Below are 23,189 nucleotides of genomic sequence, written 5' to 3'. Positions count from 1 at the left end.
ATAATGACATCGGAGGGAACGTAGAGCTGATCATACCAGACCACAACCACATAATAAAGCAGCCAGACTAACCAAGGCTGGCCTACTGGCTCTCACACACACACACTGAGGGGCCGTGTAATAACAAGCATACAAATACATCTTAACTGAAGCTCAAAAAATGTCTAAAGACAGAAATCTGCAAGTGATGTCAATGCAATTTGGCCAGGACCCTCTTGTAGGAGATTTTAATCTCAAGCAGACCCATTTTTCCTGGTTAAATAAAAGGTAGAAAAAAAAAAGTTTTATAGAACGAATAATGTTGAATCATCCAAGTCAAATCAATGAGGGGTTGTATTGTCGAACAACAATTGAATGATAACCATTGAGTAGCATTAGCGATAGACTAGGCGAGTACATGGGTGAACATATTAAAGATACTAATTATGGAGTCGGTGTTGGTCATTCCTTCTTGTTCTCTTCCAGCTCTTGTTTCACCTCCTCATAAGTGCCCTCGTCGTCTTTGTCGTCTCCGTCGTCTGTCCTCGAGTTGGGGACCCAGAGACCAGAATCTATGCACCTCTTCATGTGGTACTTGGCCTCCTTCAAATTGAAAATTATATCATTAAAACATCAATTTATAGCATCCTTCTTGAACAGTTCAGGCATTACAGGTCTAATAGGCATTTTTTCATATGCTGGTCAGACAAGAATCTTGTCTTAAGTAGACTCCGAATTTGTTTATTGCCACAGTTTTTCAACCTACGTAGACCAAGATCAGGTCTATGAAAATCAGTCTTCTTGTATGATCCTACCGTAGGGTCCATTTTACTGATCACAGTCTGCAACAACGCGATGTCCTTGTCATCAAAGCATTTCTGCATTTCCTGCAAGCAGAGAGTAGTCTGTTGTATTCATCAAATCAAAATGTGTTTATAAAGCACGTTTAAAACGACAGCAGTCGACCAAAGTGCTGTACCAAGGTGGGTCCAAGATAAAAAACATTTCACAACAAAACAAGGAAATAACAGCAAACAATACAGACATCGAACATGAACAAGGCTTGGGCACAGACTGGTTAAAACGCCAGGGAGAAAAGGAGGTTTTTAGGGAGGATTTAAAAACTCAAGGGTCTGGGAGGATCTAATATGGAGGGGCAGGTTGTTCCATAGTCTGGGGGCAGCCGCCACAAAGGCCCTGTCGCCTCTAGACTCAAGTCTGGTTTGAGGCACCTCCAACAGCAGTTGGTCAGCCTGTATCCTGAACTCTCCCTGGATGGAGGGGTGTAGGACGGGCTTCTAAACCTCGGGGGGCGGGAGACTCACCTCCGGCAGCGTCTCGTACACCTCGACGGGATCCACTCCCCCGGGGCCCAGGCGCTTCTGCCTCTCCTCCTCCTCGTACTCCTTCAGGGCCTTCTCAATGCGGATCTTTGCCCTGGTGCGCACCCGCTCCTTAAACGACTCCAGCTCGTCGTTGAAGGCATCTTGATACTGCTGGTCCGCAGTCTAAAACAAAAACCAACAAGTACTTGGTTATACAGGGCGGCGGTATAGCTCAGTTGGTAGAGCGGGTTGTTCAGTGATTGTAGGGTCGGTGGTTCGAATCCCGGCTCCTCCTGACTACCTGTCGAAGTGTCCTTGGGCAAGACACTGAACCCCAAATTGCTCCCAATGAGCAGGCGTGGCAGCTGCCGCCATTGGTGTGTGAATGGCGCTCCAGGTAATAGCCTAGGTCTAAAAGGAATGATTGGTCTGTCCTATATAAATCACAAGGCAGGTGAGTGGTCTGTCCTATATAAATCACAAGGCAGGTGAGTGGTCTGTCCTATATTAACCACCAGGCAGGTGAGTGGTCTGTCCTGTATTAATCACCAGGCAGGTGAGGGGTCTGTCCTATATGAATCACAAGGCAGGTGAGTGGTCTCAGCCCACCAGCACATCTTGACAGTGGAGCAAAAAAAACAACTTGTCAACTTAAGAGGTTTCCGACCGATGATTCAACTCGTCGACTTTCAGGGGGCAGCGCTAATAAAAACATAAATTTTCATATTAAATTCCGTAAGTAGGGAAATATGATTGTGAATGCATCTAGAATACTGTGGGCGTGGTTATATACACACCTTAATTTTGGCAAAGAATTGGCGGAAGCAACCACGGGGGTCCACCTTCAGACTCTTAGCCAGTTCCAGGATGAACTGCATGACGATGGTCTGGTGGGCCACTTGCTCCATCAAAGCATGTTTCTGCAGGTGGGAAATAGACAACATAGCTTTGCTTAATTGCTCGGCTTCACCTTGACTGTAAAGAAGGATTCGTTCTTCCGTGTACATAGAACAGAACATAGAATATAGAATAGAACCTTCTTCTCTTCAAGAAGTACTACAACAATCCTCCCACCTAAGCACTTATTGTATTATATTATATTGCACTGTACTTTAGATTGTGATTCTTGCACTTTGCCTTCAGCACTAGATTATGCTCTTAGTCACTTGTTTTAGAAAGAAGATGCACTTGTGAGTTCTGGCAAGTAGTAGTACATTGGCTTTTCCTACATTAAATGCAATTATTGTTAGTCGCTTTGGATAAAAGCGTCTGCTAAATGACTGTAATGTAATGTAATGTGATTGCTCTGGTGGCAAGCCTGAGGAACTCTGGACAGAGCTGCTCTTACCTCTTCTACCTCCAGGTCAATACACCTGATGACCAGGTAGTTAGCTGTCTCCTCACACACCAGGTGAGGGTTGTCCGACAGGTACTTCTGACTGTCCTCCCAGCGTCGCAGCATACCTGCCACACACAGAACACGGTGACGTCGTCAAACCCCACCACCTGACACCCAGAAAACAAAGGGACAGGGGGCAAAAACTCTCACCAAAATGTTTGATCTCTTTTTCATGCTTCTCCACAAAGGTCTTGTGCTTCTGCTCCTTCTGCTCCTCGGTCTCCTCAGACACTTCGGGTTTAGTATTCACGATGCTCTGAGAGCACACGTGGTGGGGGATAAGAGCACACGTGGTGGGGGATAGACAAGCAGAGAGAGATGCAACCATTAGAGAGAAATGGTATCGGGAAAAGATGCTCGATCACAAGCGGCAGCCTAAACCCAAGGGGTCTGAATGGAGCCTCACCTTGCTGAAGCCCTCCTTGCTAAGTGTGTCCACATTCCACGGCATCTTCTTCTCTTCCTGCTTGTACTCCTCTAGTTTCTTCTCCCAATCCCTCTCTTCCTTCTTCAGCCTCTTCTCCTCGGCCTGGGCCTTGCTCAGCTCCGCCTTGGCGTCGTCCGTAGCCGAGCTGGTCAGATCCTTCGTCCTCTTCTGTGCGTCCGCCAGCTGGCGTTTGCACTCCGCCACCCCCTTCTCCAGCTCTCCGCCTTTGGCCTGAAACTGATCCATCCTGTCAACGCGAGCCTGGAAGAGCGAAGGGGGAAAATCAATCAAAGTTAAAGCATCAACTAGTTCATTTAAATCCGTTTTTAACCATAATTGTGGGATGGGTCATCTTTTTGGATGGCATTTCTCTTTAACAATTACATGTCTCCCTATGGGTCTATCCATGACATTATATGAAGGCTCAGTGCTTTATGTTACTAGCTAAATAGCTAATGCTATCTACAATAGATACATAGATAGATCTACATAGATACATACAACAAAAGATAGCAAAACACCAGATCAATACATCCTAAACTAGCTGGCACAGTTGACTATTAGTGGCTGGTTCTAGTGCACAGATATCTAGCTAGCTAAGCTAACTAGCTCTGCATGACACTGGCTCTCACAAATCAACACATTAAATGGAAATAGGGATAGCAAACGTTACCTGGTGTCTCCATCTGAAGAGGCTGGGTGTGTCGATGTTGGGGTGGGTGTCATCTTCATCATCTGAGACCTCGATGTGGTCCCACATGCTATAGTCAATCCTGGACATGTTGCTAGGCTAAGCTAAGCTAAGCTAAGCTAACTCCCTTCCCACCGGTCTAAAACTATTAAAGATACGGAATGGTATCGAATATATGTGTTGATTACGGTAGAGAGTCCCAACGTGCAAGTCAACCAGACCTCCTTTTCTTGTTGTTGGACAGAAGTAAGTAGATAACTGCGAGGTAACCAAGTGTTAGCAACAACGCAGAACCACCGAGAACAACACAGGAAATCTCTTACGTTTGACGTTTCCCGGTGACGTCACTACGCAAAACGTGCCGTAGAGAAACATCATTGGTTAGAAAACAAGTGAGTTGAATAGTTGGTGCAATGTGACAAAAGAATGGGTCGAAAATGTCAATGTGGTAGGCTGTATTTGTCAGGATGTGATACATATATGTTCTGATCACATTTCTAACAGTGTATATATATATATATATATCTTTCATTTGAATATTATTTAATGAATTAAAATAAGTAAGTAAGTAAGTAAAAAGACAAGTGAATTAGAGTGATGTCTAACAACTATGTACTACCTCTGATGTTACACACAACGGAGGTGAGAGTGACTGATCTTTGCCATACCCAGTGTATCCCTACCACTACAGATAAGTTACATTGAAATAACAACAATAGTCAACCATTATACAACATTGCAAACTATTGAATAAGCCCTTAAAATGTGAAGTTGTTCTCTGTGTCCATGAGATGGTCTGGTTGGTGGATGTTTCACAGCTGTGAGGAGAGAGTAAATACAGTCCAGTGAGAGACAAACGATTGGCCTGCTTACACTCAATTCATTACACATTAAATGTTCCATTGCTGAAGAATCCACTTACATCCAAGGTGACCGCCATCCGTGTTTTTGCACCAATCAGAGAACTCTTGCATTAAACACCAGAGAAGACCAATCAAGCGCATGCTCATTTGCATCTTTAATGAGTCTGCTACATGTGTTTACAATTAAAACCCTGTTGCAATGTACTATGTGGTCCTACCTTAAGACTTGGCCTTGACGATGAACTGCTTACTTTTCTTGCCCAGCTTATTAGAGGCGATGCAAGTGTAGGTCCCTGGTGGCAGTGAGGAGGAGGTCAGAAGAGGTTGATCCCCCATCTTCTCCTGGGGTTGTGAGGACTGCCAGCTGTACACAGGGACAGGGTTTCCTGCAGCAGTGCAGTTTAAGATGACTTCATCGCCCTCTCCAAGGTCAAGGGTCACAGGTTCAGGACTGAGGAAGGTTGGGGGATCTGCGAAGAAAAGGAGGATAGCAGATAAAGCAATAGGCGAAATACAATCTCTCTTCAGTTCCATGTCTCCAATGGAAGATGGAACAGGGAGGACAGAACAGGGTTATAATAGTTTTGCTTATTTCATTAGTTTTTATTTTTATATCGTTTGAACTTTTTGTGTTCAATTTCAGTTTAGTTTTAATTAGTTTTTAAAGCAGATTTGCTAGTTTAGTTTTTATTTTTTGATAATGCTTAGTTTTAGTTTAGTTTTTATTAGTTTCAGTATTAGTTTTAGTTGTTTTTCTTCTGCGCTAGCCTCGTGAGACCATCCTGATCTCGTGAGCTCATGTTGTTTCACTCAAAACAAACCATCTGGCGAACTGAAACGATCTGGAGTCAGATTACTTCTGCGCAGGAGCACAGCTAAAGAAATAATGGAGGATAGATTTAATATCCACCCAAAATACTAGGCTTATGTATGAAATGAAAAAGACTAAAACTAAGGACATTTTCTCTACAATTTTAGTTTATTTTAGTTAGTTTTGTAAACACACAATACCGTTTTAGTTAGTTATCGTTTTTTTGTAAAACCTAGTTTTTATTTTTATTTCAGTTAACTAAAAAATTTTTTCACACCTAGTTTTCGTTTTTTTGTTAGTTTTCGTTAACTATAACAACCTTGGGACAGAATGGATAGTTGAATGACGCAGACGGACTCACAGTGCACAGAAATGCTGAGTGGCTCTGACGTCACGGTCAGAGGAGGCTGTGGTCCCTCGGGTCCCAGGTCCAGCTCCGCCACACACCTGTACTGCGCTCCATCATCCACCTTAGTCGGGGTAACCAGGAGAATGGACGATACTTGGACAGGTGAGGTAGGAGTGAGGTCACAGAAGGAGTGGTTATAAACTTCTGTCTGCCCGCGGTACCACCTGAGGGTGAGGTATTGGACCGGAGCAATGTTCTGGACCTCGCAGAGCAACTGGTACTCCTTCCCCTCCACCACGGACCCGGTGTGGTTCACAGAGCTGATGAACACACTGTCTGGGCTCTCTGAGGAAGACAGACACCGTGTCAAGAGTTATATTCTATGCTTGTGTTGTGTGTAGCAATTATCACAAGAATCCCTTGCAAAATAGATCTTTGTCTCAATGGGACTCACTGCATAAATAAAGGTTAAATATGTAGTAAGTAAGTACGTCTTTTGAGAACCAATGTTTCTCGGGCCTAGTGGCCCATAGGGCAGGAGCCTGTCTCCTGTTTCTGTAGCGTGAGGCAGCTTGATGTACAAGTACACCCTCTGGACATGACGCTAGTATTTCACAGGGACTTACCCACAATCCAACCCTTGATGCTGAGTGCCAGGCATCGGGTCCCATTTTTACAGTCTTTGGTATGACTCGGCCGGGGATCGAACCCATAACCTCCCAGTCTCAGGCCACTGAGCTGGTGTAGAAATATATAGAAGCCTAGGCCTTTTTATGTTAACAACCATGTCCCAACTGTAGAGATAGTTTTATAAAGGCGATGTTGACTCACTGTAGAGGATGAGGTTAAGTTTCTCCTCACACTGTCTTGGAGCAGTGAAGAAGACTCCATAGCAGATGGGCTCTTCAATCCAGTCGATCAGACTGTCCACTTTCCAGTGGACAGCGAGGTCCTGCTGGGTGTGCACCGCACCGATGGCCGACTCCCAGCCCAGAACACGAACCGGGCGGGAGGCTTCACAGCTGACTGACACGGGCTCCCCAAACCTCACCACTACCCTGGAGGGTTTGAGCTGCAGAGAGCACCCTTCACTTGACACTGAGACATGGAAAGAAGCATCATCGTCATCATCATTAGCACCGTCATCTTCCTCACCATTCACACAATAGTACCTGTAGTCGCACCTGTAGTCAAGTGTGTGTGTGTGTGGCACATATGTATGGGGGCTGTACTTAGGGTTTGTTTTTTAAGGGTCTGGGGAGGTTGGGATGTGGGTATAGGGATGAGGGTATAGAGATGAGGGTATAGAGGGATGAGGGTATAGGGATGAGGGTATAGGGATGTGGGTATAGAGGGATGTGGGTATAGGGATGAGTGAAATCTCTGCTACATAACTTTTTTGTATTCCTTCTATGTATGTAACTCTCCTACTGTATACTATTTGCACCACTATTTTAAGACTGTATATTTATTTGCCCAGGGACTGTGGGTGGAAATTAGCTGTTTAGCTATAACCTTGTACAGTGCATCTCTCCCTATTCTATAGGGTAAATGTAGTCTATTCTAAATCTAATCTAATTCTAAATCTACTCCTACCTTGTCCCTGTCTTAAAAATAAAATCAATCAATCAATAAACGAGTAGTGCTCCAGCTAGGCAACAGGTGCAAGGGTCCGGACAACCTATTTGAATCGCGCTTTTCCGGGCGGGTGCATTGCGCAGGTCAGCGCCACAGGTAAACAGGTAACGGCACCATTTTAGCCTACAACTTCAGATGAGTTATGTTTAATTCTAAAGTTTAACATCAAGAATTAACAAGCCAAAAATGTTCCCCTCCCGCAGACAGGCATATTACATAGAACCAGGCAATCGAGGCGACGACTTCTGGAAACATCTTACCCGAATAGAACATGCAAAATGTGACAATCCATTTTATAAAGTTGATATCCATCGTTCGACTGTATATTTGAGGTCCACGGTGGTCCAAGTTGAGAAGCAAGTGGAATTCCGACTTGATCCTGCCAGGCAACCCCTGAAGTGGTCTGTGATTGTTAACAAAAGCCCTCCCTCGCAGGCTGGTTCCTCCTCGGTCCGTGGTTTGGCTTCAGGGCCCCGAGGGGGAACAGGCAGTGGGAGATGGGGTTTGGACAGGCTTCGGGTTCATAGGCCACCCCGTGAACACACCCGGCCTCTCACACTCAGTAGGCGAAGAACTACGTTTCAGTGAGGATGCTTTTTTTCAGCCTTTGCCTTTTCTTGGCCCTTTATTAACTGCACCCAGGCCGTAGACAGCCAGCTAACCATGCATGCTGTGTGTGTTGCATGCTGTGTGTGTTGCATGCTGTGTGTGTTGCAGTGAAAGCACTCTAGACTCCCAGCTCTGGTTGCATGCTTGACTCCTTTGTGCACTGAACGTGTTTTTGTCAAGACACAGCAGCAACACTACTCTGGCATGTAGTCTGTAGGCCTCATACTGTGAGAAGAATGTAGGCCTACAGTGCTGGCCATGAGTGAAGAGACACGGCTTGGTAACTGGATTCTTATCGGTGTAGGCCTATTTATGGAAAGTACAGCTGCCAACCCCGTATGAATGCTTAATCTGCTATCCTCTTTCAAGTTGTGTATTTTGTGTGGCCTAAATGATTGTGCACCATACACAATTTTTTTACTTCAACACAAATTGTTCTGGCAGAAGGCCCTGGATATTTCCACTGCCAGGTTGTTATAGCAACCCAGTTAGTCCACACACAAACAGCACTGGAGAAAAACTCTCCCTTTCTGAGAGGGAAACGGACACAAACAACACAAAAGAAACAAGTCCAGAAAAGGAAGTCTTTATATGGGCCACCATAGGCAGGATAACAGATGCACTTTCACCTTTACTTTACATTCACTTTGTTTTGTACTGATTAGTATTGGTGTGAGTGCCGGGGTGACGGAAGCCCGATAGACGGTGAGAGAAGGTCCAGAAACGGCTACAAAAGACTGCAGGACACTGCACATTAAAATACATGGACTTAACCTCAATTAGCATTCTCTGTAAACATACATGGCTCTGTAAACATAATGGTCTCATTTGGTAATATAATATGGGCTTTAGGTGACTGTTTCAATGGATATCCTCCCTTATAGGGGTAGGCCTACATACGATCAGTGATTTTCAAAGACATCAATAAAAAAGGTGTTACTTCTTGCCAAAAAACACAAATTCACAGAACATTCACAGAACAACAGTTTCAAAATATAAATGTCATCAACACCTGCAGTCATTTCATGTCTAATGTAAAAGCAATGAAACCGTGGGCATAAAAGGACAAACAGAATTTCTGATTTAGAAGAACAAAAACATATCACATCACATAAAAATCACACGAGCAAGCAGCCAAAAAGGTCACCAGATATGAAGGCACAGTTCCATGCGTAGATTTCAAAGAGAATGGACACAAATGACCCTAAAAGTGCTCCTCAAATACCAGTGGACCCCAGAACACAGCGTGTGGACAGAGCATGCTAGATCACTGCTGCATCTTCACCCATCTACTATAACATCTAACATTATTATTATAAAACATTGCCATCAAAAGCACCGATTTTGTGTTAGTGTCAAGTAACATGTGCACTGCATTCTGGGAAATTTACAGTACTGCATCGAGGGCCAACTTCTGGGTCATACTGAGACCCATATACCTGAGTAGATGCAGTCTAATATCTCAGACTAGGCTGTTCATGGGCCAGTGTGCTGCGGTGCAGTATCCATGGGCCCAAGACATAATAGGAATCAGTGGTTCAGATACATGTAGCTCTACTGATCCTGCAGCTCTATATAAATAAAATGTATTATTATTATTATTAATACTGTTCGGTACCTTTAACTTTCGTTCAAATGGTAGATCCGAGCATGCCTGTAGTACTTGATTCACTTTTACAGTCTCATGACGGAGATGGATTAAGCCGAAAAATACAAATTAGTGAATAAAAACCAAACTGTAAAGCAGTCCTTTGTGCATAACAGCCCATGTTCAACTCAACATCATACATGCTTGGCTGAGGCACATGGGTGATATGAGACAAGTCTGTTTTAAAAGCCATGCGGGTTTCAATCTAGCATTACGTGCAACAACCAGACGTAGTTGTGATTCATACATTGATTCTTGGATGAGTTCTTCCTTTTCCCTCACATAGGCCGGTTCAGACGACAGAGTTTGAGGCTGACCTCGTTTTAATAATCACATACCCACCGCAAAGCGCCAGCGCCAGGCCCACGCCTACTCCGATTATAACCCAGAACGTGGTGCGGCCCCCTGTGAGAAAAGGGCCGTGGTTAATGACAGTTATGTACCAGTGGGTCTGAGCCTTCACGCCTGCTGTAGCCCCATAACATCTGCACCATCAACAGGAGTGTTTCTCTGTTTGAGATAGACCAAGCACACAGACACCAGCACAACCAAAATCAGCGCAGCTACAACAATCCCCGCAGTTGTACCAGACCGACCACCTAATGAGACGAAGAGAAAAACACCAGCGAGGGTCTGCCGTTAGATTATTAAATGAGGACTTCAGGAGGAGCTTAGAAACAGTCCTGAAAATAGAAACTATCGCTGAAAAGAGTTCCTTACCTTTGCGATTGACAATGAACTGTTTGGTGATTTTGCCATTTCCGTTCGAGGCAGTGCAGTTGTAGGTCCCAGAGAGTCGGGCGGAGGAGGTCAGAAGAGGTTGATCCTCCATCTTCTCCTGGGGTTGTGAGGAATGCCAGCTGTACACGGGGACAGGGTTTCCTGTAGCAGTGCAGTTTAAGATGACTTCATCACCCGCTCCAAGGTCAAGGGTCACTGGGTCAGGACTGAGGAATGTTGGGGGGTCTGGGGGAGGGTGGACGTAAAGATTACTTTAATTATAAACAGATCAAATGAAATAACTTATTGTCAACATTAACAGTTACATTAACATTAATAGACACCAAAGGGAAATTCACTTATGCGATACTCACAGAACATCAACAACTCAAAAGGTTTAGACCTTTCAGAGCTATACAGCTGTAGAATTCCAGATGAAGTAATGTACAGCTTGATGTTGGAATAGTTACATGCAGTCTGTCAGTTAATTTCAAATAACTAACTTGAAACAATTAAGCAGTAAAATAGTTTGCAATTCATACAATAACACCTAAACCAATGAAAGGGGGATCAGGGGAATAAATTGAGGACCTGTATTTTCAATGTTTGCTGGTAGCGAATGCCACAGACAGACAGGGAGGAAATCTATTTGTTTCATTGTTTGTGCTCTATATGCACAAGATAGTTAATAGTTATCTATCTAGTTAATAGTTATCTATCTAGTTAATAGTTATCTATCTATCTATCTATCTATCTATCTGTCTCTCTCTATCTAATCTTGTCTGTCTGTCTGTCTGTCTATCTATCCATCTATCCATCTATGTATCTATCTATCTATCTATCTATCTATCTATCTATCTATCTATCTATCTATATCTACAGTATATATATACACACTGTATGTATATATATATATATATACTGTATACACACACACACATTTTGTTAATAAATAAATAGGCGGGGCATATTACAGTTTGTAATAGTTCTCATCCACTTACATTCCACTGTGATGTAAACAGTAGAGTTTGTATCTCCGAGGTCATTGGTGGCAGAGAGGACATATTCCCCTGAGTCTCTCCGGGTCAGGAGCTTAGTGGGACTGGCTGGTCTCTCTTCCAGGTACCACTCAACGCTGGGACGAGGATTCCCCTCAGCTCTGAACGGGACTATGCTCAGACTGTCTCTGTTCTCCAGGGCAGCAAACTGACTATTCACATGGATCACTGGTTTATCTGTACATTGAGGGGAAAAAAAAGAGTTAAATTAGTTATAACCAAATAGCAACTATAATTGTGTTTGTGAATCTTTTTTGGATCAACAGGAATGATGATGTGGAAATGATGTATAACAGGTTCAAACCTACAGTGCACATCCAGGACCAAAGGTTCTGTCACAGTAGGAGGGGGTTGTGGTCCGTCTGGTCCCAGGTCCAGTTGGGCCTCACATGTGTACTGTGCTCCATCATCCTGTCTACTGGGGGTGATGGTGAGGATAGATGATACATTCAGTGGTGTCTTTATCCGGTCATCAGAAGAGGTGGTCATCATGATGTCGTTTCCTTTGTACCAGGACACAGTGAGACTCTGGACAGGAGCAACGTTGAGGACGTCACATGACAGCTGATACTCTGTCCCCTCCACCATCGGACCAGTGTGGTCCAGAGGAGACACGGACACGCTGTCTGGAGGCTCTGCACATTAAACAGTCACATTAGGTGAAAAACAGTTGTATAAAGTGTATGTTTAGAAAGTGTGCGTGAGCCAAGAAGTGTGTGAAAAGCATTACTTACTATATAGAACAAGAGGGAGGTTTTTCTTGCACTGCCCCTCCTCTCTATTAAGGAAGCATTTAGGCTCTATATTCCAATCGTCAATGTTCTTCTGAGTCCACGTGAGAGAGGAAACACCTTCCACTATCCCTGTGCCTCCTACGGTGGCCTCCCAGCCCAAACCCTCATGATCTGTGGTTGATGTGATGCAGTTGACTGAGACCGACCCTCCGTATCTCACCACCACTCTGGGGGGGCTGAACTCAAGAGGACAGTCAGCATTTGTACCTAAAGAGGTCATTGTAGAGAAAAGGGTTATTAGTCTGCAGTTTGGTCCACACTCAGCACAGTCACAACACTAGGGTGAGTGTGTGCTCCTGTAAGGTGCCACGAGTAAATAGTGAAGCTCACAAGTAAATAGTGAAGCTCACAAGTAAATATTGTAGCTCACAAGTAAATAGTGTAGCTCACGAGTAAATAGTGAAGCTCACAAGTAAATAGTGAAGCTCACAAGTAAATAGTGTAGCTCACAAGTAAATAGTGTAGCTCACAAGTAAATAGTGTAGCTTGTGGTTCCTTTTTTTTAAATACAGGAACATTACTGTGGAACAGCCTTCCACTTAAAGGACAATGCTCGTTTTTGACAACCTGGACCTTATTTACGACATTATAAGACGTTTGACTCGCCGAGATCACTTTGGTGTAGTTCGGAGGCATGTAGAAGAAATTTAAAATCCAGCGCGAACGGTTGTTTTCATCAATCTGTCTTGATGAATCGCTAGTTGTGCTTACATAGAGCATAACTGTTGTGGTTTTCACATGCCATGATCTTAAGAAACGTCTTTCGAAACGAAATAGCTTCCTCACTTGCTCCAGCACTAATCGCAATCGTTGCTCCAGCACGCTGTGTGCATGCGTGCTGGAGCAAGTGAGGAAGCTATTTCGTGTCTAAAGACGTTTCTAAAGATCATATTAGAGGCATGTGAAAAACAACACAACAGGCCTATGCTCTATGTAAGCACAACTAGCGATTCACACTCAGCACAGTCACAACACTACGGTGAGTGTGTGCTCCTGTAAGGTGCCACGAGTAAATAGTGAAGCTCACGAGTAAATAGTGAAGCTTGTGGTTCCTTTTTTTAAAATACAGGAACATTACTGTGGAACAGCCTTCCACTTAAAGGACAATGCTCGTTTTTGACAACCTGGACATTATTTACGACATATTATAAGACGTTTGACTCGCCGAGATCACTTTGGTGTAGTTCGGAGGCATGTAGAAGAAATTTAAAATCCAGCGCGAGCCAGTATATCCATGTAATGGCGGTGGTCGGGGCACTTAGAATGCAGTTTCTAAAAATCTATTTTCTGCCGCGAAACGGTTGTTTTCATCAATCTGTCTTGATGAATCGCTAGTTGTGCTTACATAGAGCATAACTGTTGTGGTTTTCACATGCCATGATCTTTAGAAACGTCTTTTGAAATGAAATAGCTTCCTCACTTGCTCCAGCACTAATGCGCACAGCGCGCAATCGTTGCTCCAGCACGCTGTGCGCATGCGTGCTGGAGCAAGTGAGGAAGCTATTTCCTGTCTAAAGACGTTTCTAAAGATCATATTAGAGGCATGTGAAAAACAACACAACAGGCCTATGCTCTATGTAAGCACAACTAGCGATTCATAAAGACAGATTGAGGAAAACAACCGTTTCGCGGCAGAAAATAGATTTTTAGAAGCTGCATTCTAAGTGCCCCGACCACTGCCATTACATACTGTCTCGCGCTGGATTTTAAATTTCTTCTACAGGCCTCTGAATTACACCAAAGTGATCTCAGTGAGTCAAACGTCTTATAATATGTCGTAAATAAAGTCCAGGTTGTCAAAAACGAGCATTGTCCTTTAAGACAAAACCAGAAACTACAAGGGCTTTTAGAGGACAGTTTAGAGCTTATCTCTGGACTAAGGTGACCAGATAAGAAAACCTAAATCTAGCCTACTTCATCCTGTTTTTTTCTTAAATGATCTTAATCCATAATTTTGTTTTGTTTTTGTTTGGGGGGTTAATAGATGTTTTGTGTTATTGTTGTCTTGTAAATAGGACCATGTTGGAAATAAGTGTTTACACTTTCACATGTCATCCCTTGGATTACTGTTTTTACTCAATCCATAAATAAACTAAATCAATCAATCAATCTGTAATTTGTAGATAAACTCCAAGAATCGTCGCATAATGATCACAATCATTGCATAGTATTTAACTTAAATCACATGACATTACAGTCATTTAGCTGATGCTTTTATCCAAAGCGACTTACAATAAATGCATTTAACATAGGAAAAGTCAGTTTACTACTACTTGCCAGGGTAAGGTTTAGGGGTTTGACTGTTCTCTGCATTTAGGGGAACTCGCCTTCTACAGTTGCACACCATTGATCTACAACCCCGAATGGGCGTGAGAAGTTAACCCTAACTTAAGAGCACAAAAAACTGAACCCACTCGCAGTTTTTGGTTTAAAATACAACTAGCGTTACTTGTTTCTAGTTTTTATCTTTATTTATAATCGTAAAGCCTACACGAATCTGAACTGAACCTCACCAAGAGGGCGTGTTTGATTCGGTCGGAGCTGAATAACTTAGGCTATCGACTTTCTTGCCTAACTATGGCATAGCAGGCTATCAACCTTAATAACGCAAAAGGACGCCAATTCTTACCTGTAAACACAATTATTCCACCGATCGTGATCAATCGTAAAAATATAGTAACCATCATAACGTCCAGTCGATGTTAATTCATTAAGTAGTTTTTTTCAGTTCCTATCCTCGGCTCTGGAGAAGTACGAGTGAGTCAGGAACATGGAAGGGGAGGGACTCACACCTTGGGAAATAGATTTATAATGAGACACTAGGGGACGCAGCAGGCCTACGCCTATGCTCACCCCACATACAAAGTGTGAGAAATAGCTCCTGTTGACCCACATACAACATCATAAATCAAAACGTTTATTTTAAATGGTAATTCAAAATACTTACAAAATGTTTTTTTCTCTAAATACAGCAGTATTGCTAATATGCTTGCCACTTTTGATCTCACATTGACAACTAAAGTGTGTGCTCATATCATTGCATCTTCACACACTACAACCTACATAGTAGGCATTTATAGCAGGCGAGATTCGAATGTTTTATAGAAAACAGCATTATGCTGAACAGACCCGGGGCAAAAAAAAAAACTCTTTAAAGGCATTCCAATCACTAATCTGAGTTTGATTATACTTGCCTGGCTGGCACAATGGACCTTATGGGCCCTTTCGCCAAAATGCAAACCCCACCCACCTCTGACGGCCCTGGCAGACTCAAGCAAACACATTGGGAACCAAAAGTATATCGAACTAAAAGGACATTGAACTAAAAGGATATCGAATTTGTATTTTTAGCCAGGTCTGATTCTAAGGGTCTTGTACTATAAATGGCCAGAATATACAGTAGGGAAACACCCCACAATTCAATGAGGCTACGGTTGGTTGGTTAGTACAAGAATGTGTGCAGATTATTACATAGTTATTGCATAGTGGCTACTAAACAGTATACCGCTTGTTTAATCTACATCATGTACTTTAAGTAAGCAGTAGCCTACTGTACATAGTAAACAAATAATTCAAAGCCATAAGCGTTGTTTCCCTTTGCCATAGTTCTCATTCCCCTGCAGTCCTAATTTCCATGTGCCATTTATGCTAAACCACTTATTTTAAAATTCATAAATAAATATATAATTCCATGTTATCTGCACAAAAAAATGTATAGAACTATACAGGCTTAGGCATGAAAATGTATACTTGAATAAAATCAGACATAAAGAGATACCCCCTTACAAACAAGACACACACACACACACACACACACACAGAGATGTCACTGTGGTTGGCACACAGAGGCACAGACGTCCCCAGATGGGGTGCAGCTGGCATGTCCTTTCAAATCATTTCTGTTCCACAACTAAGCAAGTAAGGTAGAGAGAGAGAGATGAGCGGGGAATCCCAGCTCTTCATGTTGGCGTTAACAGGGTTCGGTGCTCATTGTGCAATCAGGAGAGCCCCTCGGACACTGAGGGGGATTCCAAAAACCTCACAAGATAATATATCTAGGCAAGGACAATTTCACAATTTCAACCACCTTATGCCTCACAAGCAATAACCTAACATGACATGTGGTGGCTCAAACATGGGGTGGCTCAAAGGTCCCAGAACATAACAGTACGTCGAATCATAAGAGCTTACAAAATAAAGACATTCATAATCACATTGCATTCCCTTTGTATTACACAACAGGAATTATACATAGAAAATACATTTTATAGACTATTAAATTAAAAAAAATTGACTAAAGACCAAAAATGGTCTGAGAGAATTTGAAATTATACAAAGAGGAACTTTCAACTTTCAACCATTTTTGTTGTTTCTTGTTTTCCAGTGGTAGTACACACTCCAGTAGCGATAGCTTAACGTCATTATGAGCTGAGATCTTCAGACCTCATCCTCCGGTTCTTCCCCGAAATTGGGGGTGGGGTGGAGAGGGCACTTGAAGTTAACGCCAAGGGCAAAGAGTTGCATACGAGGCATGAGAAGTCACTCCCAAAGGATGAGAATCAAGCACCGAGTCAGCCTGCTGAGTAGCAATCACACCTTCCAGCGCTTCAGTCCCCGGTGGCACAGAAACATGTCCGCCGCATTCTCCTCCTCGTCGGAGGAACGGCTGCTCGGCTAGCAGACTGTCATAGGGAGCGGCGTGTCGCGGCCATTCTGTGCCACGTTGCCGTTCAGGGTGTTGGTGAGCTTGGCGTCCTTCAGGCTGTAATGTCCCATCCTGGTGTTCTTGTAGTAGATGAAGAAGATGAAGACGAAGATGGCGGAGATGACCCCCACGGCGATGGCCACGAAGCCGGCTATGAGGGGAAGGTAGTCCTCTGGGATGAGAGAGACAAAACAGCCATCGACCAATCAGATTGTGTTCACGCTCAGGTGGGCCAGACCAGACTCAAACCTTCTGAGCACCTCTCACTTCTAAAAGCAGATGGGTTCACTGGTTCTGGTTCACCACAAGACATCCGCGCAACAGACCATCTCCCCGCCTTCGATTCCCGTCTCAAAACACACCTCTTCATTCAGGAATACTCACTATCATTTCTGATTTTTTAGATTGATATTCATAACTGTTTTGTTATTGTTGTAACTTTGTAAATTTTGTGTCTGTGTTTACTTGTTTTTAACCATGTACGGTGACCTTGGGTGTTATGAACGGCGCCTTGAAATAAAATGCATTAGTATTATTATTATTATTATTATTAATTACTTATTAATTGGACAGGAAGATGGCCTTTGGAGTTGAGACTACTGTAGCTTACTGTTTGGAGTTGAGACTACTGTAGCTTACTGTTTGGAGTTGAGACTACTGTAGCTTACTGTTTGGAGTTGAGACTACTGTAGCTTACTGTTTGGAGTTGAGACTACTGTAGCTCACTCTAGTGTTGTAGAGGAGGGAACATAATCGAGCACTTAGAGACAGGATGCACAAGGAACATTCTGAGCTGGTCTTGAGAAAGGAAGCCGTGAGTAAACAGGATGAACATGGTGAGGAAAAGATAGCAGAGCGGAAGAGGATGGTGCGTTACCTTTCAGAACCACCTCGACAACAATGAAGGTCGTTCCAATAACATTAGTGGCCGTGCAGTTGTAGTACCCCGCCTCCCGGACTGTGATGCAGCTTCCGTTCACTACAACCTTCCTCCCAACACTGTACTTCCACTCAAGCCTTGGTGTTGGGTATCCTTCCGCCTCACACACTAGGACCTCAGGATAACCGCGTAGAACTGGTATTCTTGCAGGAAGTTTGGTGGCATTAATGTGAGGCTTATCTAGGAGGAGGGAAGTCATAAGGGACACAATTATTTCAGAAACGTCTGTTACAGTTACAACATGCTATGCACTTTTCAAGAAGAAATGTCATATCGGATATTGTTTATTTATGAACTCACAGTGGACAGTAATGTTTAGAGGTTCTGATGTGACAGTAGGAGGGGGTTGTGGTCCGTCTGGTCCCAGGTCCAGTTGTGCCTCACATCTGTACTGTGCTCCATCATCATGTCTACTGGGGGTGATGGTGAGGACAGATGACTCATTCACTGGTGTCTTTATCCGGTCATCAGAAGAGGTGGTCATCATGGTTTCGTTTCCTTTGTACCAGGTCACAGTGAGACTCTGGACAGGAGCAACGTTGAGGACGTCACATGACAGCTGATACTCTGTCCCCTCCACCATCGGACCAGTGTGGTTCACAGGGAAGATGGACACGCTGTCTGGATTCTCTGTGGGAGACATTTAATTTACTATAGGATACTCAAATATATAGAAAACCTGTGTAATTTAAAAACGTTAAACAATTGTAATACTTTATTGTCTAAGAATATCAGAAACAAATCATAACTTACTATACACTGTTATGTCCAGAGTTTTGCTACATTCTCCAATCCCCGTAAAGTTTCCAAGACACTGAGGGCTGGAGTTCCAGTCCAAGAGAGAGTCCATCCGCCACACGGTGCTCTGACTGGAGGAACTCGGGCTCCAGAACACGCTGTCCCGGGAAGGGCTGCCGGTGGGACCGCATGTGACAGAGACCTGGCTCCCATATTCCACCAGCACTCTGGGAGGGCTGATGGTGATAGGACATTCAGCCTTGGCACCTATGAAGTTAGAAGGATCATTATTCCCATGTCACGTATCACCACACTGTTACAACATTCTAATAGGCAGCATTAAACGATATGAAGTCGCATGAGCAATGCTGCCGATGACTCAGACCAAACTTCAGGAAGGAGTCAGGAAGGACCCCCCTCCCTTCATGGGCTCAAGTTGCCTCCCATTCTTTAGTGGAACACAAAATCCACACAAAATGTTACATAAGGCACACATCCATAACTTCAAATTATGTTCGACACATATTACGCACGCGTATGGGTAGCCTCTATGTGCGTAACTGCTCTAGTGAAGCCATGATTGTAGCCCAGACGTATATGGTGCGACTTGCCTTAACAACTCTGTCATCCCAAAATTGTGTAGGCTAACGTGGCATAATCAAGTAATAATCATAATCAACCAAATCAAGTCAAATATAATGTAGACATGTGTCAACAGACTACTACAGCTACGGATCAATGCCGATTTGATCGGGAGTTCCGTCCGAGCGCACAATAAAAAAAATACCCTATAACAACATTGTCCAACTTACTTGATTCTAATCCATTCAACAGCGACAGCAGTTCCAAAATCAAGCCGAATGAAATAAGCCGACTCAAGCACAAATCTCCCATAGCTTGAAATCGACCGGCGTGGTTAAAAAGCGGATAAAGCCGAGGCCGATTATAGCGGTCCGTTATAACGGAACCTGGAGGGGTAGAGACGAGCTGTTGACTTTATGGAGCGCCAAGCTAGGCTACTATCCACTCACTGCTACTAGGCTACTCCCCATTCACTATGGACTCACTGCTACAGGAAAAAAAAACATAGGAAACAACCCTCCCCCACAATATGGAGCTGGATGACAGTAGCCTACTGCACCTCACATGGGCTTAGCCGACGTTGTTATCATGAATAGCCTATGACTCATAATAAATAAATAAAAATCACATTTGTGAAACAAAAGTTTGCCTCATGCCTAACTCTATTTTAGCCTCACGTAGGCTACAAGCTGTGGTGTAGCTCAAAATAGCCTACTGGAGCCTGCGCGTGCGTGCGCTCGTGCGTGCGAGGACATGCTTGGCACTGCTGCATTCGTTAGGTCTGGAGCTCTATGCCACTCCAAACGCCGTGTCTCTGTGACCTTCCCATGTCGAGATATGTCCGTTTCAATTTCCCCTATTGACACTTAATGAGAGGGTGGAAATCCACAAACCCCACACAAAGATAGAGAGAGTCACAGACATAGTTACAGTGGAAATCTTACCTCTCACAGTGACCCTGGCTGTTCTGGAGACACTTCCGAGCTGGTTCTGGGCAGAGCACCTGTAGGAGCCGATGTTTAACCCTCCGGCTTTGTGGATGATCAGCAGTGAGAACCCATCCTCACTCTCCACAGTTATATTGGGCGCCTGGTAGTAACTCCAACGGTAGGAAGGTTGAGGGTTCCCCATGGAGGAACACTTCAGCCCCAGGGGAGAACCGATGGTTCCCTCGGTGTCCTCCAGCGCCAGTATCTCTGAGGGTGGATCTGAGGAGAACAGAAATCGCAATAGAACCGTTAAATGTGAAACCACTGACATGTTCCTCACCCTCTTAGATGCATGGACGCAGGTAGTTCAGGTAGAACAGAGTGGAACCCGCACACCGATTACAGACTGATTCTTTATTTGAGTGAGAACGTTTAGATCCGTTTGGATCTTCGTCATTCACCTAGTTCAGGCTTCAGCCTTCCCTCTCCCTAGTGCCTCTCTCTCTCCCTCCTATCTTCTAACCAGGTCCAGTGGATGCCCCACTGTCACCAGCAGACCTCCCGGAGTCCGATAGACACCCCCGTGTCTGCTGTGGATGTCGTAGCATGTCCGTAGGATGTCCTCTCTCCTATGAGGCTTTTTTAGCCTCTCTTACTCTGAAATGTAATTTAATGTAATGTATTGCTTTATAAATGTTCTTAGCCGGTAGACAAACATACTCCTGGAGCTTGCTCGATCGCCTTGTTGAGAGGGGTCAGGGAAGAATTTTTACAGCTCACTTATCTGGCCCCCGGGTGATTACTGTTTTTTTGCTTCCCTCTGGAATATGTAGAGAGTGGGTCGTATGCCCTCCTCCCTTGTTCTCTGTAAAGCGCATTGTGTTGCCTCTGGGTATGAAATGCACTATACAAATAAAGCTTTGATTGATTGATTGATTCAGGTGGCAGTACTTTCTGGCATTGTTGCTGATCATGCAAAGCACCTGCATTTTGAGCCAGAGAGCTTTCTGAAACAGAATGGCTGAAGATAAAAATGCTTACGTGGGTCCAGGGGCTTGGATCCTGGGGGGGTCAGGGGGGACATGTCACCCCCCAATATTTGAGATCATTAAAATAGTCCCCCCCCCCCCCCCCAATATTTAGATTGGGGTAGTGGCATTCAAATGACCATACAGCCGCGTAGGAAGATGTCCCCCCCAAAAAAAATACTCTTGCAAAATGTCCCCCCCAAATGTCCCCCCCAAATGTCCCCCCCAAAGTTGGATACAGATCCCCGCCACTGGGCTAAGAAATACCTTAAATGCTGAGACAATACTTCAGTGTGCTTGACTGAATTTGTAAGCATGCTAACTTACACTGGACATCAATGTACAGGGTGCGATTGGCAGTTGAGATACTGTTGCTGGCGACCATGACATACAGGCCGGTGTCCCTCCTGCTGAGTCTCTCGGGGATATCCACCTGCTCTTCGTTTCTCAACCACCTGATCTCCGGTTCTGGGTATCCCTCTGCCGTGCAGGGGAGGACGGGAGTTGAGTGTTCGGCACCAGTGTATGTTTCTGGACAACGTATCTCCGGAGCATCTGGATAAGTGCAGACAAAGATACAATATTGCTTCTACAAAAGGCAGTAGGGAAACCTACATTCGAAATGTGTTACATTTATGACCTAATCAATAACTGTTGGTCTTTAAGTGGACATTGTGACGAACCTGTGTTTAAATTATAAAATATCACAACGTAACGTATTACTCACATTGCACACGGACGTCCACTTCCCTGGTCACGACCGAGAGCCCCTTAGCTTCGATGGTGTACAGCCCTGAATCCCCCCTTGTGAGGGGGGTCGAGGGGTCGATGGACTGTCCCACGCTGTTCAGCCATTGGACAGCAGGGGCAGGAACTCCCTCCACTGAGCAGTACCCCTCCAAACTCTCCCCCTCCATGAATGAAGAGGCTGAGCATGTTATGTTAGGTCCGTCTAGAAAGATGACAGAGACCATATCTTCACCTGCCCACCTTTACCCCAGGGCTTACTGGAATATACATACAGTAGGATACTTACAATGAGCTTTAAGATTCAGGTTAAAGTATGTAGGTAGGTATATATGTATGTATGTAGGTAGGTAGGTAGGTAGGTATATATGTATGTATGTATGTAGGTAGGTAGGTAGGTAGGTAGGTAGGTAGGTAGGTAGGTAGGTAGGTAGGTAGGTATGTATGTATGTATGTAGGTATGTATGTATGTAGGTAGGTAGGTATGTATGTAGGTAGGTATGTAGGTAGGTAGGTAGGCATGTAGGTAGGTAGGTAGGTAGGCATGTAGGTAGGTAGGTAGGTAGGTAGGCATGTAGGTAGGTAGGTAGGTAGGCATGTAGGTAGGTAGGTAGGTAGATATGTAGGTAGGTAGGTAGGCATTTAGGTAGGTAGGTAGGCATGTAGGTAGGTAGGTAGGTAGGTAGGTAGGTAGGTGGGTAGGTAGGTAGGCAGGTAGGTAGGTAGGTAGGTAGGTAGGTAGGTAGGTAGGCATGTAGGTAGGTAGGTGGGTAGGTAGGTAGGCATGTAGGTAGGTAGGTAGGTAGGTAGGTAGGTAGGTGGGTAGGTAGGTAGGTAGGTAGGTAGGCATGTAGGTAGGTAGGTAGGTAGGTAGGTAGGTAGGTAGGTAGGCATGTAGGTAGGTAGGTAGGCATGTAGGTAGGTAGGTAGGTAGATAGGTAGGTAGGTAGGTAGGTGGGTAGGTAGGTAGGTAGGCATGTAGGTAGGTAGGTAGGTAGGTAGGTAGGCATGTAGGTAGGTAGGTAGGCATGTAGGTAGGTAGGTAGGTAGGTAGGTAGGTAGGTAGGTAGGTAGGAAGGTAGGTAGGTAGGTAGGTAGGTAGGTAGGTAGGTAGGTAGGTAGGTAGGTAGGTGGGTAGGTAGGTAGGTAGGTAGGCATGTAGGTAGGAAGGTAGGTAGGTAGGTAGGTAGGTAGGTAGGTAGGTAGGTA

At 44.3% G+C, this 23,189-nt stretch overlaps 3 protein-coding genes across 3 annotated transcripts; all 3 read right to left on the bottom strand.

The window, feature by feature from the left end:
• Window positions 1-31: 31 nt before the first annotated feature.
• Window positions 32-4,116, bottom strand: cdc37 (cell division cycle 37 homolog). The gene is made up of 8 exons (XM_084438861.1): window positions 3,804-4,116; window positions 3,110-3,391; window positions 2,854-2,959; window positions 2,653-2,768; window positions 2,102-2,224; window positions 1,305-1,487; window positions 795-866; window positions 32-582 (listed from the first exon to the last, which is right to left on the bottom strand). Exons 1-8 carry the CDS (start codon window positions 3,909-3,911, stop codon window positions 442-444), a joined length of 1,131 nt encoding a protein of 376 aa, XP_084294987.1. The 5' UTR covers window positions 3,912-4,116; the 3' UTR covers window positions 32-441.
• Window positions 4,117-4,903: 787 nt separating this feature from the next.
• On the bottom strand, window positions 4,904-9,514 carry LOC311309820 (vascular cell adhesion protein 1-like; the record flags this gene model as incomplete). Its single annotated transcript, XM_084439142.1, has 4 exons — window positions 4,904-5,154; window positions 5,857-6,189; window positions 6,676-6,916; window positions 9,488-9,514. 4 exons carry the CDS (start codon window positions 9,512-9,514, stop codon window positions 4,904-4,906), a joined length of 852 nt encoding a protein of 283 aa, XP_084295268.1.
• A 6,066-nt stretch (window positions 9,515-15,580) lies between these two features.
• On the bottom strand, window positions 15,581-22,150 carry LOC311309819 (contactin-5-like; the record flags this gene model as incomplete). The annotated part of the gene is made up of 7 exons (XM_084439141.1): window positions 15,581-17,188; window positions 17,894-18,136; window positions 18,257-18,586; window positions 18,710-18,961; window positions 20,221-20,484; window positions 21,561-21,713; window positions 21,970-22,150. 7 exons carry the CDS (start codon window positions 22,148-22,150, stop codon window positions 16,986-16,988), a joined length of 1,626 nt encoding a protein of 541 aa, XP_084295267.1. The 3' UTR covers window positions 15,581-16,985.
• Window positions 22,151-23,189: the final 1,039 nt, after the last annotated feature.

Source organism: Borostomias antarcticus (assembly GCF_949987555.1).
Source record: "Borostomias antarcticus genome assembly, chromosome: 5".
In the NCBI taxonomy this organism is placed as follows: Eukaryota; Metazoa; Chordata; class Actinopteri; order Stomiiformes; family Stomiidae; genus Borostomias; species Borostomias antarcticus.
This window is presented reverse-complemented; position numbering and strand designations above follow the sequence as displayed.

Coding starts and splice junctions, on each gene's coding strand:
- cdc37 (XM_084438861.1), bottom strand. CDS start 3,911: ATGTCCAGGATTGACTATAGCATGTGGGACCACATCGAGGTCTCAGAT. Junction 867..1,304: donor TGTACGAGACGCTGCCGGAG/GTGAGTCTCCCG, acceptor CTCTGCTTGCAG/GAAATGCAGAAATGCTTTGA. Junction 583..794: donor TCAGTAAAATGGACCCTACG/GTAGGATCATAC, acceptor TTCAATTTGAAG/GAGGCCAAGTACCACATGAA.